This window comes from Sus scrofa, chromosome 16, assembly GCF_054392235.1.
Source record: "Sus scrofa isolate SSC_HxYL_T2T_F1_AM1 chromosome 16, Sscrofa_HxYL_maternal_Yorkshire_Landrace_v2.0, whole genome shotgun sequence".
NCBI lineage: Eukaryota > Metazoa > Chordata > Mammalia > Artiodactyla > Suidae > Sus > Sus scrofa.
The window spans coordinates 32,481,917-32,495,182 of record NC_139398.1 but is presented as its reverse complement, the minus strand read 5'-3'; the positions used below and the strand labels follow the sequence as shown (position 1 = coordinate 32,495,182).

The 13,266-nt window shown below is 44.7% G+C and overlaps 1 protein-coding gene across 30 annotated transcripts in view; it reads right to left on the bottom strand.

Moving 5' to 3' along the window:
* Positions 1 to 922: 922 nt before the first annotated feature.
* RAI14 (retinoic acid induced 14) overlaps positions 923 to 13,266 on the bottom strand; it is a 169,451-nt gene continuing 157,107 nt past the window's right edge. For all 30 annotated transcript variants that reach the window (XM_085001479.1, XM_085001495.1, XM_085001481.1 and 27 more), the window contains 6 exon segments: positions 11,051 to 11,105; positions 8,343 to 8,461; positions 5,937 to 7,472; positions 4,307 to 4,456; positions 3,677 to 3,742; positions 923 to 2,727 (listed from right to left, as the gene is read on the bottom strand). In XM_085001479.1, the coding sequence (XP_084857605.1) occupies positions 2,650 to 2,727; positions 3,677 to 3,742; positions 4,307 to 4,456; positions 5,937 to 7,472; positions 8,343 to 8,461; positions 11,051 to 11,105 (2,004 nt within the window). In that variant the 3' untranslated portion in view covers positions 923 to 2,649.

Here is a 13,266-nt window from a genome sequence, read left to right as displayed (position 1 = left end):
GTAATCACCTCATGCACCATTTGCATTATTTTCATTGATTTCTTTTGTCCTTTTTCCCCTGGGGTTGTGATGACTAAAGCTTCAAATAAGTGTATATGGTATGTAGTGGCCACGGGAGCTGAAGCAGAGGCAGTAGAATGGTGTTGTGAGTGAAGGGAAATGGCTTTAATGAAGGGAGATGGTTGTTACGTTGTTATGAAGAATAATGTGAGCTGCTGAAAGAGCTGTACCCATTTCACTGTCAATCTGCTGTTTTAATTATGATTTCCCTGCAAGAATTCACCCTACTGGAGTTTTTTCAGGAACAAATTATCCTTGTAATGTGATGGAGAATGGGTTTGATTTTTTAAAAACCATGTGTACGTATTTCCCAAAAAAGGAAAAAAAAATTTAATGTAAGCTTTTAAATCTTTTTTTTTTTTTTAAAGACTATCAATTGAGAGGCAATTTTTGTTTGTTTGGGCCACACCTGCGGCAAATGAAAGCAAGTTCCCAGGCTAGGAGGTGAATCAGAGCTGCAGCTGCTGGCCTAGCCACAGCCACAGCCACTCGGGATCCAAGCCGCATCTGTGACCTACACCGTAGCTTGCGGCAATACTGGACCCTTAACCCATTGAGTGAGGCCAGCAATCAAACCCACATCCTCACAAACACTATGTTGGGTGTTTAACCCACTGAACCACAATGGGAACTCCTGAGAGGCAATTTTGAATCAGCCCGGAAGTGGTTGATGCTTGGGACAAAGTTCAAGGTGACCCCAGGAGCTAGAGAACGGAAATGACATCACACAGTGTGTGAGGGACTGTGAACACCGGCTGAGGATAATGCAGGTTATAAAAACCACTGCCCTGAAATGCTACCGAGCTGATCTTCAGAAGCCACACAGGCATGCATGCAGAGGCGCCCACATCAACAACAGAGATGCAAAACGAAACAGATGTTTATTTTCTGCAATACTTTCTGTAAATTACAAAGGCAAAATGCTAAACTACAGCATATAACTTTTCAATATTTAACCAGAGTACTTGTAATAAATATGCAATCCTGAAACAAGATCAAAGGCTACACTTTGTCAGGGGTCCTACGAAACGTCTCAAGTTTTACACTCTGCAGCATTTCTGTGTTGGGGCAGGAGGGGGGGGTGGTTGTGTGTTTTCTTAAGTGCTGTGACAGAAAGCCCTTTCACATTCTTCTTTGGAGCATTTTCGAAATTGCCGAACTATAAACAGCTTCAGAGAAAGTAACACCAAGCTCAAAAGCCATTTCTGCTTCCCTGTTGTTGGTCCTCGTCCAATACAGATGACCACGTCACCCGATGCTGCCAGGTGGCCTGGGAGCCCAGGCAGCCCCGTCAGAGCCAGCCTACACTTGCCGTTCCCGACTTTAGGGATTTCTGTATTCCGCGGACGTCCCTCCATAAGACAGAGGCCGTAAAGGAAGCTCCGAGCAAGTGAGAAACATTTTTAACCAGAAATGTTGTCTCCCCAGACCTCACCTGGGCACCATAATGTTTGCCAGGATTTTTTTTTTCCTTTCAAAGTTGAAAAACGGGTACTAAGTGTCCTTCCAGAGATAACCTACACATGCTGGTAGAGTGGGGGCACTCAAAAATCATCAGCTGGTAAAAGCGCTGTGCTACCGTTCTGAGAACACGATCGCAGAAAGTCTAGGGGCAGCTCATAATGAGTTTGGAGCAGAAAACCACCTTTTGTTATGGCTGAAACCGCTGAGGAAAAGGTTATATTTTTTTTAAAAAGTCTTAAGCATGATTACCTAAAAAGTATTTTGTTAATACAGTCTAATGTAAGTTTCACTTATTTAGGGACTTAGATAGGAAAACATCTGGAAGAGCCGATAAAAATATTGTAGAGAAAAAAAAAAAAAAACAAAACACTTAAAAAAATTGAGGTTAAAAACTAGGAGGCATTTCTTTTGGCTGTAAACATGCAGTTTACTGTCCCTTGTTGAAACACAAATGTTTGGATTTCCTGAGCTTCTTGGATAACGAACAGCAGGAGGCCAGTTTGCATAGAAAATTTGCAGTAGGTCAGCGATTTACTTAAAAAGAACTTTTAAGGACAATTTGCTTTTGTTTTTCAGCTTCATATTTAAGTTCGTAGCGCTCAGCAGACTCCAAGATGGAGGTGCAGGGTGATGAGAAATACAAGGCAGATGAGGGGAAAAAAGGTGGAACCAGAGTTTTTAAATCCACAGGCTCAAAGCACGCACGGCATCGCTAGTGCCTTACGAATTTGGTTAAAAACTGAGTCATGTTTGGGGATGGGACCCAAAAGCAGCAAGAGCCCTGCTGTGCTGCACGGCACAGCCCCTCGGTCATGGGAGGGACCCAGGAGGATGCCGGCCCCCAGCACAGGGACAGGGCTCCTGGGCGTGGCTGATCCCCGCTCTGGAATCTGAAGGGCTTGACAGTGCCTTTCACCTCTGCTGCTCTGGAGTCTCTAAGCTGTTGGGAGTACAGGCTTCTCCTGGGACCCGTCCTCAGAAAGAAGCCTTTGGGGAAGGGAAGAAGCTCTATCATGTGGGTCACAGTGACCCCACCAAGGAGAACAAGGGCAGTGGTTGCCAACAACTCCAGGTCTAACACAAGGGTGGACCACAAGGGCCCAGCGTCCTGCCAAGGAATCGGCTTTACTTCTTCTGGGACTGGTTCTTACACATGGTAAGGATTTGCTTCAGTACTTTTTGGACATCTTCATCCATCTGGCCCTAGGAAATCCCAACGAGAGACACACATTAGAATGACGTATGACATCATGGCTTGGATGTAAATTCCACAGGATACCAGGGAAGGGGGGAAGGAGGTGAACAAAGGGGCTTCGGCCCCACAGGTGCTTCATGATGCAAAAATAGGGGGTTCCCTGGTGGCCTAGAGGTTTGGATGCCGCGCTTGCACCACTACAACCTGGGTTCAATCCCTGGTATGGGAACTGAGACCTCACATCAAGTGGCTGTTGCCAAAACAAACAAACAAACAATAACAAAAAACAGAACATGCAGAAAAATGATAGATGGTAGAGGGGAGGCTGAAAGCTGAAAAACTAAACCACTTGTTAGAAAAATAAATGTCAAAAAGGTTTCAAACAAAACCACACTCATTAGAACCTAACTCCTGACTCTGTGTCACCCAGGGAATGAGACAGTGGTTGGGTCATCGGCTTTCACCCCCTGATCTTCCAAGGAAATGTTAGCCCTGCCCCGTTCCCACATCTCTAGGAGGAAGAGAGTCAAAGAGAGAGCCCCAGTCTTTTTCTTCCAGAGGAGGATGAGGCTGGGTCTCCCACCAGAATCCTTGGCAAAGAGCTCCTGGGGTCTTGGGTTGCAAAGGTGAGCCCAGCCAGCCAGGGCACCAACAGTCATGGGAGTGACATGGTGCCCGCAGCTCTGAGAATATCATCCTGCCTGGAACAAAACACCTAGGCTCCCTCTCCCGATGCGGGGTGGGGTGGGGGGGGACAGCCATACCCTCCCCTCAGTTCTCAACAAAGGTTAACAGGCACAGGGCTCCGGACACAAAAGCCAGAGCAAAGCACAAGGCATTTTAAAGCTTTCCAGTGAAAAGCTGTCTCCTCGAATTCTCATTTGTTCTCCTGGTTTCGTGATGGACATTTGGGCAACACTTGCTGTGGTACCTCGTTAGGATCCCCAGACACCGTACCTGCACGGCATACAGAAGATGCATCCTGTAAACTGATATCACTTCCTGGTGCTGCTTCTTGCATTCCTAGAAAGAGACAATTTGGCAATGTTCAAGAGCTCAGGAGACTTTTAAAAAACCTCAAAAAGGAGTTCCTGTTGTGGTGCAGTGGAAATGAATCCGACTGGGAACCATGGGGTGGCAGGTTCGATCCCTGGCCTTGCTCAGTGGGTTAAGGATCTGGCGTTGCCGTGAGCTGTGGTGTAGGTTGCAGACTCGGCTCGGATCTGGGATCTGGCATTGCTGTGGCTGATGTGACCCCTAGCCTGGGAACAACCATATGCCTTGGGTGCAGCCCTAAAGCCAAAAAAAGAAAAGAAAAAAGAAAAAACAGGGAGAAGGTAAAGAGCAAACAGGAGAGAAGCCTCCTTCTTTCCCACCAACACATCGATACCTCGTACCCATCTCCCTGCACGTCAGGCCTGGGAAAACCACCAGCTCCCACCCTGGTCTTCACCAAAGCAGCCTTTAGTCAATGACCCTCCGAAGCACAGCGCTCCTCCAGGCTGGGCATCTCTGGGCTCACTCCCACCTGCCCAAGTGCATCTGCCAGCCACCCCCGACACCCCTAGCCCCACTGGGCCCACTCACAGCCAGCTGGTTCTGCAGTTGTTTGACCTGCTGCTGCAGCACCTCCAGCTGCTGGCTCTGCCGCTTGGACGAGCTGGCGGAGTAGGAGAGCTGCGAGAGGCTGTTCAGGGCCTCTTTCAGCTTGATGACTTCCTTCGACATCTCGTTTATCTAGCGAGAAAGGAAAGTTCGATCAGTAGCGAGAACATGTCCGCGGAGGCCACCCGCCAGCTATTTCTCAGTGGGGAACCCTGCCTGTACTGGTCTCTGGAAGTGGAGCGATCCCTTTTTATTTTTTACAAGTCAACCCATCAAAGGAAACAGAGAAAACCAGATAAAAATCAGGCAAACCAACAAAGCCCCCTAAGGCCATCCCCTGCAGACAAGAGCCCCGGGGATTATAGACTGTATTTGGGGGCATGAAGGTAACAAAAGCCGTGACCTTGATTTTCTTCTTTTCACCTTTAAAAGGAGTACGGTTGGAAAAGCAAGCCAGGAACAGGACTTCAGGCGGTCTTCATGTGGAGACAGCTGTGCCTGATTCGCTATTGCTGATGTGGGCAAGCAGGAGTAAGTCTGGGGAACCCTGATATTGCCAACAGGTCGCCTTGTCGTGAAGACAACCCCCTACCTCCTCTCAGGCCCCTGCCCCTTCAGCTTTGGAAGTTCTTTTTGAAACATGCATTACGGCAAAGGAATAAGAGATAAATAATTCTGTAATGAGTATCATTCAGAACATGTGACCCAGGAGCCTGGGGGTGCAGAGCAGATCCAGGCACACAACCGTCCTACCCTCCCCCTTTGCTCTCCTCCTTCCCCCAGGCCTGGCCCACTGCCAATCGCCTGATCCCCACATTCCTTCCTTCCTCTCCTGTACACTCTGGAAAACGAGGGCCAGGGAGGGTTTTTATACTGACTCGGGCAAAAGCTCATGCCGTTTAGGGAAGCCCTAGCCAGCCTGGGAGTATTTGGGTTTCCATATGACAGAGGAATCTGTCTGGATTCTAAGAGTGGAAGTTCAAAACGTTGCAGGTGCTTTGCAATCAGTGGGTTCACTTCTGATCCCTGACACTTGGCGGTGCTTCTGTAAAATCATTTTTCAAGGGAAAAGGTGTACCACACATATAAAAATGCTTCAGTATAATGGGAGTAGTAGAAGAGAGTGGCTTTTTTTTTTTTTTTTTAAAGAAATGTCAGAGTTCCCGTCGTGGCGCAGAGGTTTAACGAATCCGACTAGGAACCACGAGGTTTCGGGTTCAGTCCCTGGCCTTGCTCAGTGGGTTAAGGATCCGGCGTTGCCGTGAGCTGTGGTGTAGGTTGCAGACGCGGCTCGGATCCCGCGTTGCTGTGGCTCTGGCGTAGGCCGGTGGCTACAGCCCTGATTCAACCCCTAGCCTGGGAACCTCCATATGCCGCAGGAGCGGCCCTAGAAAAGGCAAAAAGACAAAAAAAAAAAAAAAAAAAAAAAAGAAACGCCCAACCTGCTATTCCTAATGTGGTTTTGGGAACAGACGGACTCATATGTGGAGCCTCTGAGCATTCTCGACAGGTCAGTGCCAACAAATAGTAAACATGTTAACAATAGCAAACGAAGGCTGAAGGTCCCAGGGTTTATCAGCTAGAAATTCAACAGCGCTAGGGTCTCACCAACCTTCTTGTCTTTATCCTCGTCCATTTTTGAAGAGCTCTCGGAATGCCTCTTCATTTCCGCAAGCTCCTCCTGAGCGTGCTGGAATTTTTGCCCAAGTTCACTGACTTCTTGCTCTTTGGATTTCAAAAGAGCCTGCACGTTTTCCTTGTCCTTCTTCATCTGCGAGACCTCACTTTTCAGCTGGGCCACCTCCGAATGGGCCTTCTCTTTCTCTTTCACCGAGTCCTTTAACTTTGAGGTCAACACGCTCACTTCACTCTCCCAAGACGACTGGAGCTTCTCGTAGGCGGACCGGGGTACCATGGCGTCAATCACAGCGGCCTTCTCTTCCAGGAGCTGCTTCTCCAGCTTCGCCACGTCACCTTCCTTGCTGGCCAGGTGCTCTTGGAGGCTGCTTATTTTCCCCTCCATCTCTTTGGCGGCAGTGCGAAGCGCGGTCACCACTTGCAAGTGCTCTGTGATGGAGACAGAGTTCTCTTTCTGGGCGTCCACCAGCTGTTTGAGCTGGGTCAGCTCGGTGAGCACTTTGGCATACTGCGACTTCATCTCGGACAGGGCCTCCTCCGCCTTGGCTCCGGACAGGCGGGTCTCGTGCATCAGCTTCTCGTGCTCTGCTTTATGGATGTATTCAGCTGTGACCTCTTCCAGCGACTTCCTCTTCCGATAGTCCTCCAGCTCGGCCTGGGCTTCTTTGTACAGCTGGGACAGCTCGCTCACCTGCTTGTTGAGCTCGTCGATCATCCTGTTCATGGCTTCTCTCATGTCCCCAGCTTCGTCGCCTGCCTCTGGGCTCGTCTGGCTTTTCAGCGTATCTTTCAACTTGGCGATCTCTTCTTGGGCCTCTTGGTACTTCTCAAACAAAAAAGCCTTCTCCTTGTTCATGTTCTCAATAACCGAGCAATATGAACTTTTCATTTCCTCCACCTCTTCCGCAGGCGGCTTCATCGCCACCCCCTTCTCCCTCTCGACAAGCTTCTCCTCTAACTCTCGCACTTTCTCCTGGTGGCGCTCGCTTTCCTCCAGCGCACACCGGAGATCCCGCTTTAGGACTTCGATTTCTTTCTCCGGGATCCTTCGCTCCCGGAGATGGGAGTAGGAGTCCACGCTTTCCAGCGAGACCAGACCCAGCTTCATCTGCTTCTGCACACTCAGGACTTCTTTCATGGCTTCCTCGTACTTGCTCTGGGTTTCTTTCAGTTTCTGGCTGAGGTCGGAGCCATTCTCTGAGATCTCCGCGTTGTTTACGCACACCGGTTCTGTCCTTCGGGCCTGGAGCTCGGCCTCCAGCTGCCTCCTCTCTGCCTCCGAGTTCTCCAGTCTCTTCTGCAGGTCTTGTAAAACCTCCTGCAGCTGCTGGATCCTGACATCGCCATCGAGAGAGGACTGACTCGAGGGATGTGGTAAGACGGATGGAGATGATTTGGAGTCTGGGGGAGAGGTTTCCCTCGGTTTGCCCAGGGATGGGGTCAAGTCAGTGTGGGTGGAGTGGTAGGAGTCGAAGCTCAGGTCTGCTTCCGCCTCCCTGGGTGCTTTGGCCTGGGGAAAAGGCAAGAGGGAAAGGGCACCCAAAGGTGTGGTTAGGTGAGCAAGCGGCTGGAAGGAGAGGGCAAATTTGAACCTTATGTACACAAGGGCAGCGGGATGATTTTACACACGTCCTCTTGCCCCATGAAAAAAATATGGTCCCGGACATGAGAGCCGGATGAATGACACTAAGCTGGTTCTGGGTTCTATCAGGATAGATTATGTGTGCCACTTTAGAAACATGAGATTTGTTTCGGGGGTAAAGACTCTGGCTCAAGTTTTTCCTTTGTTTCTTATATTATTGTAGTTGTCAAGAGAGACGATGGGCTCAGGACAGCTACATCTTACCAAGTTCTTAAATCTGCTAAATGATCAACTTTACCAAATGAATGGCTAATCATATATATGTGTGAACATATATATATGTGTTGTCATATTATATATAAATCATTACGTATATAATTATATATACAATTTACCAATTTAGCCATTGACCAGAAGAGAGGCGATGAATTCCTCTCTCAAGTAACAAATGATTTGAAACTATATAAAATGCTTAAGGCTAATTATGTTGTAAAAAGAAGAGGGAGTTCCCATTGGGGCTGGTATCCATGAGGATGCGGGTTCAATCCCTGGCCTCTCTCACAGCCTGTGGCTGTGGCTGGCAGCTGCAGTTCCGATTCGACCCCAGCCTGGGAACCTCCACATGTCGCAAGTGAGGACCTAAAAAGCAAAAATAAATAAATAAATAAAAATAAAAACAAAACAAATAAAAAAGAAGAAACTAATGTAGATGTATAAAACAAAATACTACCTGACTCACCCTGAAAAACCCAATAGTTCGACCCTATAGAGTAGACTGGGAGCAATCTATTTTCCTACCTGTAATTTATCTTGTAATTCCTTATTGTGTAGAGTAAGAGAAGCCACTTTTGCTTGCAACAGGACAAGAAGTTCTTGTTGGTCAGCCTCAGAACTTATATCCAATAAGCTATCCGCACCTTGGAAAAGAGAAAGACAATTTAAAATAATACGTAAAAAAAAAAAACCTGAACTGTTATTTCTCTGACCTCTAACACCCACACATTCTACCCAATCTGGTTCTTCCTTGTCCAGACAATGAAGGAAAGTCCCTTCCAGCTGGACAGATGAATTCTCAAGTACCAGGGTAACCTTACTCAGGTATCCCCAGTGTAATAGTAGATGCCAGGATGCAAATAAACTCATCGGAGACCTGATGGACTTGGCCACGCACTTTCGGTTCACTTGGATTAAGTGTCTGCAACCTGGTTGTTTTCTTTTCCTCCATGCCTAAAACAGTCCATTCTATGAATCCTCATAGAAAGATCTCTGGAACCTGGGTCACTTCTTATTACTACCTCCATCACTCTAGTTCCAACTTGATCACCATACCTGGTAACTCTGCAAACAGCTTCTGAACAAATCTCTCCTCTGTCTCTCCCTTTTCCAGCGCAAATGTAGCCTCTACCAACAACCCTATCAGACTAATCTTCCTAAAACACACTTTGATAGGGTCAACCCTTTGGTTCAAGAGCTTTAATTACTCTCCCTCTAAAAATAATCTCCAAATTCCTTTATCTGGATTAAGGCCTCCAGGATCTGGCTCCTATCTATTTTTTTTTTTTTTTTTCAGGGTTATGACTCATGATGTCTTTCTCCACTATCCCACTTTCAAAGTTTCCATCACGCACTCTGTGTGCTCAACACAAGGCTGCTTCTTTAATCTTCTTTATCCATATGACTACCCTTATAGCATCTCTTTGACTAGATACCTCTGAAGCATCCTTTAAGACCCATGTCAAACTCTGCCTCTTCCTTAAAGCATTTGCTGAGCACCCCAGCATGAAGCAGCTGTCTCTGAATCCCACAGTAAACACTGTTGGTAAACCACAACTGTTAGACATTCTCCTGCTCATCATGCTGAAATAACATCTAAAGCTGTGCAACTCAAAGTTCTCACTGAGACAAGACAAGAAACGTGCTTCAGAATGTATTTCACAGCACTGCTTCCCATCCAGAAAGTCTTTTCCTATGGAAAAAAAAATTCCAGGTGGATGAACGAAACAGTGTGCTTGGCTCTATGACTTTCTGGTACAAAATCCTCATTTATTTTATTTTTATTATTTTTAGATATTTATTTTTTTGTTTTTTATTTTATTTATTTACTTTTTTTGGCTGCACTTGTGGCATGTGGAAATTCCAGGGCCAGGGATCGAACCCGCACCACAGTTGCAGCCTGTGCCACAGCTGTAGCAATGCCAGATCCTTAATCCACTGCACCACAAGGGAACTTCCTCCTCATTTATTTTAGACTGGCCACAGTTTAGAGACCACACTATGAATAGCACTGTTGTGATTTTTACTGCTATTCAAAAATTTTCACAGCCATTTAATGCAAGGATGAAAACTCTGACCTTAATTTAGAAGGATACACAAGTGATATTTCTTCATAGAATGTCTTACTTATGATGTCTGGTGCCTAAACCACAGATTTATGAGTGTTCTTGACAAAGAATCTGGCCAGCTTGGAAGGAAACAGAAGACTGGGAGCATGAGGGTAATTCTAAGCAACAAAAATTACTTCTAAGACTGGATGGATGGCTTTTAAAGTATCCAATATAATAGCTGCTCTGTTACAGTAACATTGTTCTCTGCCGGGACTATTTCTCAATATTTCTAAATTCTGAAAGTTAAGGGATCCAAACACATATGAAATGCATAGTAGACTAAGGAACTACATGCAGGGGGAAAAAGGGGGCCTTTGAAATAATCTCCTCTACATTTAAAATTGATTCTGAAGGTAGCATACTACATTCTTAGAGGGTAAAGTCACTGGATAGACTCAATACAACAACTCAAACCCTATCTTGGTGAAGACAATATGATCATGTGGGATTTCATCAACACTCTTTGCACGTATCTTTTTAAAATCCAAAGTAGAAAAGTTAGATTGTGGCAGCCATGCCCCGGCTCAGTTGATTCTCCCACCAGAAAATAACCTGCTGCTCAGTTGCAGGAAGGGCCACTGGCTGACACCTGAAGCCTATGGACCTCAGCTCAGAGCAATGTTTTAAATAAAATGCATGAAATAGAATGTGCAGGCGAGAGTGACTGGAGAGCCTCTTTTGTAACACACCAAATAACAAGATCTGGAAGTAGGCCTAGTAACTGTCAAGATTTCCAGTAGAGATACTGTAAATGATGTTTCAAGATATTTGTCCTAAGAGTAAGGGGATATGATATCATCTGTGAACTTTCTTGGTGTCAAAGTCACAGGTCTGCTAATACCACCAGGGCTCGTTGTTTGTATTCATCACTGAAGGGAGTGCCAATGTTTAGCTGGGGACAGATGTTATTTTTTTTTCCACACCCAAGCCCAGGGACTCCTTAAATCCAGGTGAAAACCTCCCAAGTAGGGAATCAGCCCAGGCTGTACTGGGGTCATTACTGTGGCACCCCAGATTCTCCAACCTGCCTACACGGGTACCTCTGCTTGGCCCTTGCTCTCTTAAAGGGACATGAAACAGAAACTAGTCAAAGGAATAAATACAGACGCCCCTTCATCTTACCCGTGGTACTGTCACTTAGTCTGTCTTTGTTTTCCCGTATAGAGCTGATCTCAGCCTGTTGGAACACAAACATGACTGAAAACATTCCTGAATGTATATTCAGAAAAAGAATACACTCCACAAAAGAATCAAGCAAATTTTCCTCCGTGAGTTTACACAAGTTGGTGTTACCCTACTAGAAAAACAGAAAATCTCAAGGAAAGATATTTTAAAATGTAAGTGAATGAAAGGTGACTTCAGTATTTCCTGAAGTATAATTTTTAAAACACTCAGAAGTTTCCAGAGGATACATTCTCAAAATATTTTTTAGAAATTGCATTCAGAAAGTATAGTACAAATATTTTTTAAGATTATAATAATTGTATGCAATAGCTAATTGAATGGGCTATGTGCTGAAACTTTATCTTTTTAATTTTTTTTTTTTTTTGCCTTTTCTAGGGCCGCGCCCGTGGCATACGGAGGTTCCCAGGCTAGGGGTCTAGGTGGAGCTGTAGCCACCGGCCTACACCAAAGCCACAGCAACGTGGGATCCGAGCCATGTCTGCGACCTACAACACAGCTCATGGCCATGCCGGATCCTTAACCCACTGAGCAAGGCCAGGGATCGAACCGACAACCTCATGGTCCCTCGTCAGATTCGTTAACCACTGAGCCATGACGGACACTCCTGTGCTGAAATTTTAGATGGTAAATACTACTTTCATAACAAAGTCAAATAGAAATTTGAATTATCTGAGTAATACATTGGTTAAAATACATTAGAAGTACTTTTTAGCAATACCATTTTTTTTATTTTATTACTCAAATGAATTTATCACATCTGTAGTTGTATAATGATCGTAACAATCTGATTTCACAGGATTTCCATCCCACAGCCCAAGCCCATATCATTTTATAAGTTAACTACAAACATATTATTAATATTTCTAAGAGAAATGGCAGTAAATAAGACTGGTCAAGAAAAATAAAGGTAATTTTATAAGGAATAAAATGCTTATGGCTGTGGATTGACAGTCCTCTAAAGACTTCCTCTAAACCTAGGTCTCAATACCTGTCTGTTCATATACTGGAAACACTCTTTTAACTTCAAAGCCAGAGAGAGTCTCATTCCAAAACAAAATACAGCCACCTGCCAGAATTACTATGGTTCATCTCAATGAGCCATAAACTATGTTAAGAGAGAGAGTTTTCCAGGCAAGGAGCCTTTTGTAATGGCTCCAGTGCTAAATATAAAATGGCTCACTTTAGGCAAGTGCTTATCATTCCAAAAGCTGTATTTTCACTTAAAAATATATGCTTATTTGAATTTTTCAACTCTATGAAGGTACAACAAAGAACAGCCTTTGAAAGCTTATAATTTGAGGAGTTTTGACAGATACACATCCACGGAACTACCACTGTCATCAAGAGGCAGAATATTCCCGTTACCTTTCAAAGTTTCCTCAGGCCTCATCATAGCCAATCTGTGCCCAGCCCATTCCCAGACCACCTCTACTCTCCTTTTTATGTTTTCTAGAATTCCTATCAACGGGAAGTCACGGGGAATGAATTTCCGTGAACCTGGCTTCTTTCGTTCACCATGATGGTTTTCAGATTCATCTATGATGCTCCTGGGCCAACACCATATTCTCTTTTATGGCTGAGTAATATTCCATTATATGGCTGTAACTCCATTATATGCATATATCTCATTATCTTTATCCATTCACTTCTTAGAGGATATTTGGATTGTTTCTAGTTTGAGGCTATTTAAATACATTTGCCATAAAAATTTGTATGTAAGATTTTTTGAGATTATACATTTTAATTTCTCTTGGGTAGATGTCTCTGAGTGAATGACTAGATCATGTTAGGTGTATGTTCAATTTTTAAAGAAACTGTCAAACAGTTTTCCAAAGTAGCTGTATCATTTTACACTCTACCAACAGAGTATGAGAGTTCTAATTCCTCCACATCATCAACAATTGATATATTTAATCATTTTATACTTTAGCCATTCTAAATGGTGTCCTTTTAAAAATCTTTTTGTGATTTTTTTTTTAAAGAAGTAAAAGTCTTTTTATAATCTATTTCTGAAAAACACAATTTGTAATATTACTCTTTGGCATACACTGCCTCCTTTGAGCCATAATCATATTAGAAGTATTACGGTGGTAATTATAAACATAAGTTCCTCTCCTTGCCTTGCATATTAATCAAATCTAGTTAAAGCAAGG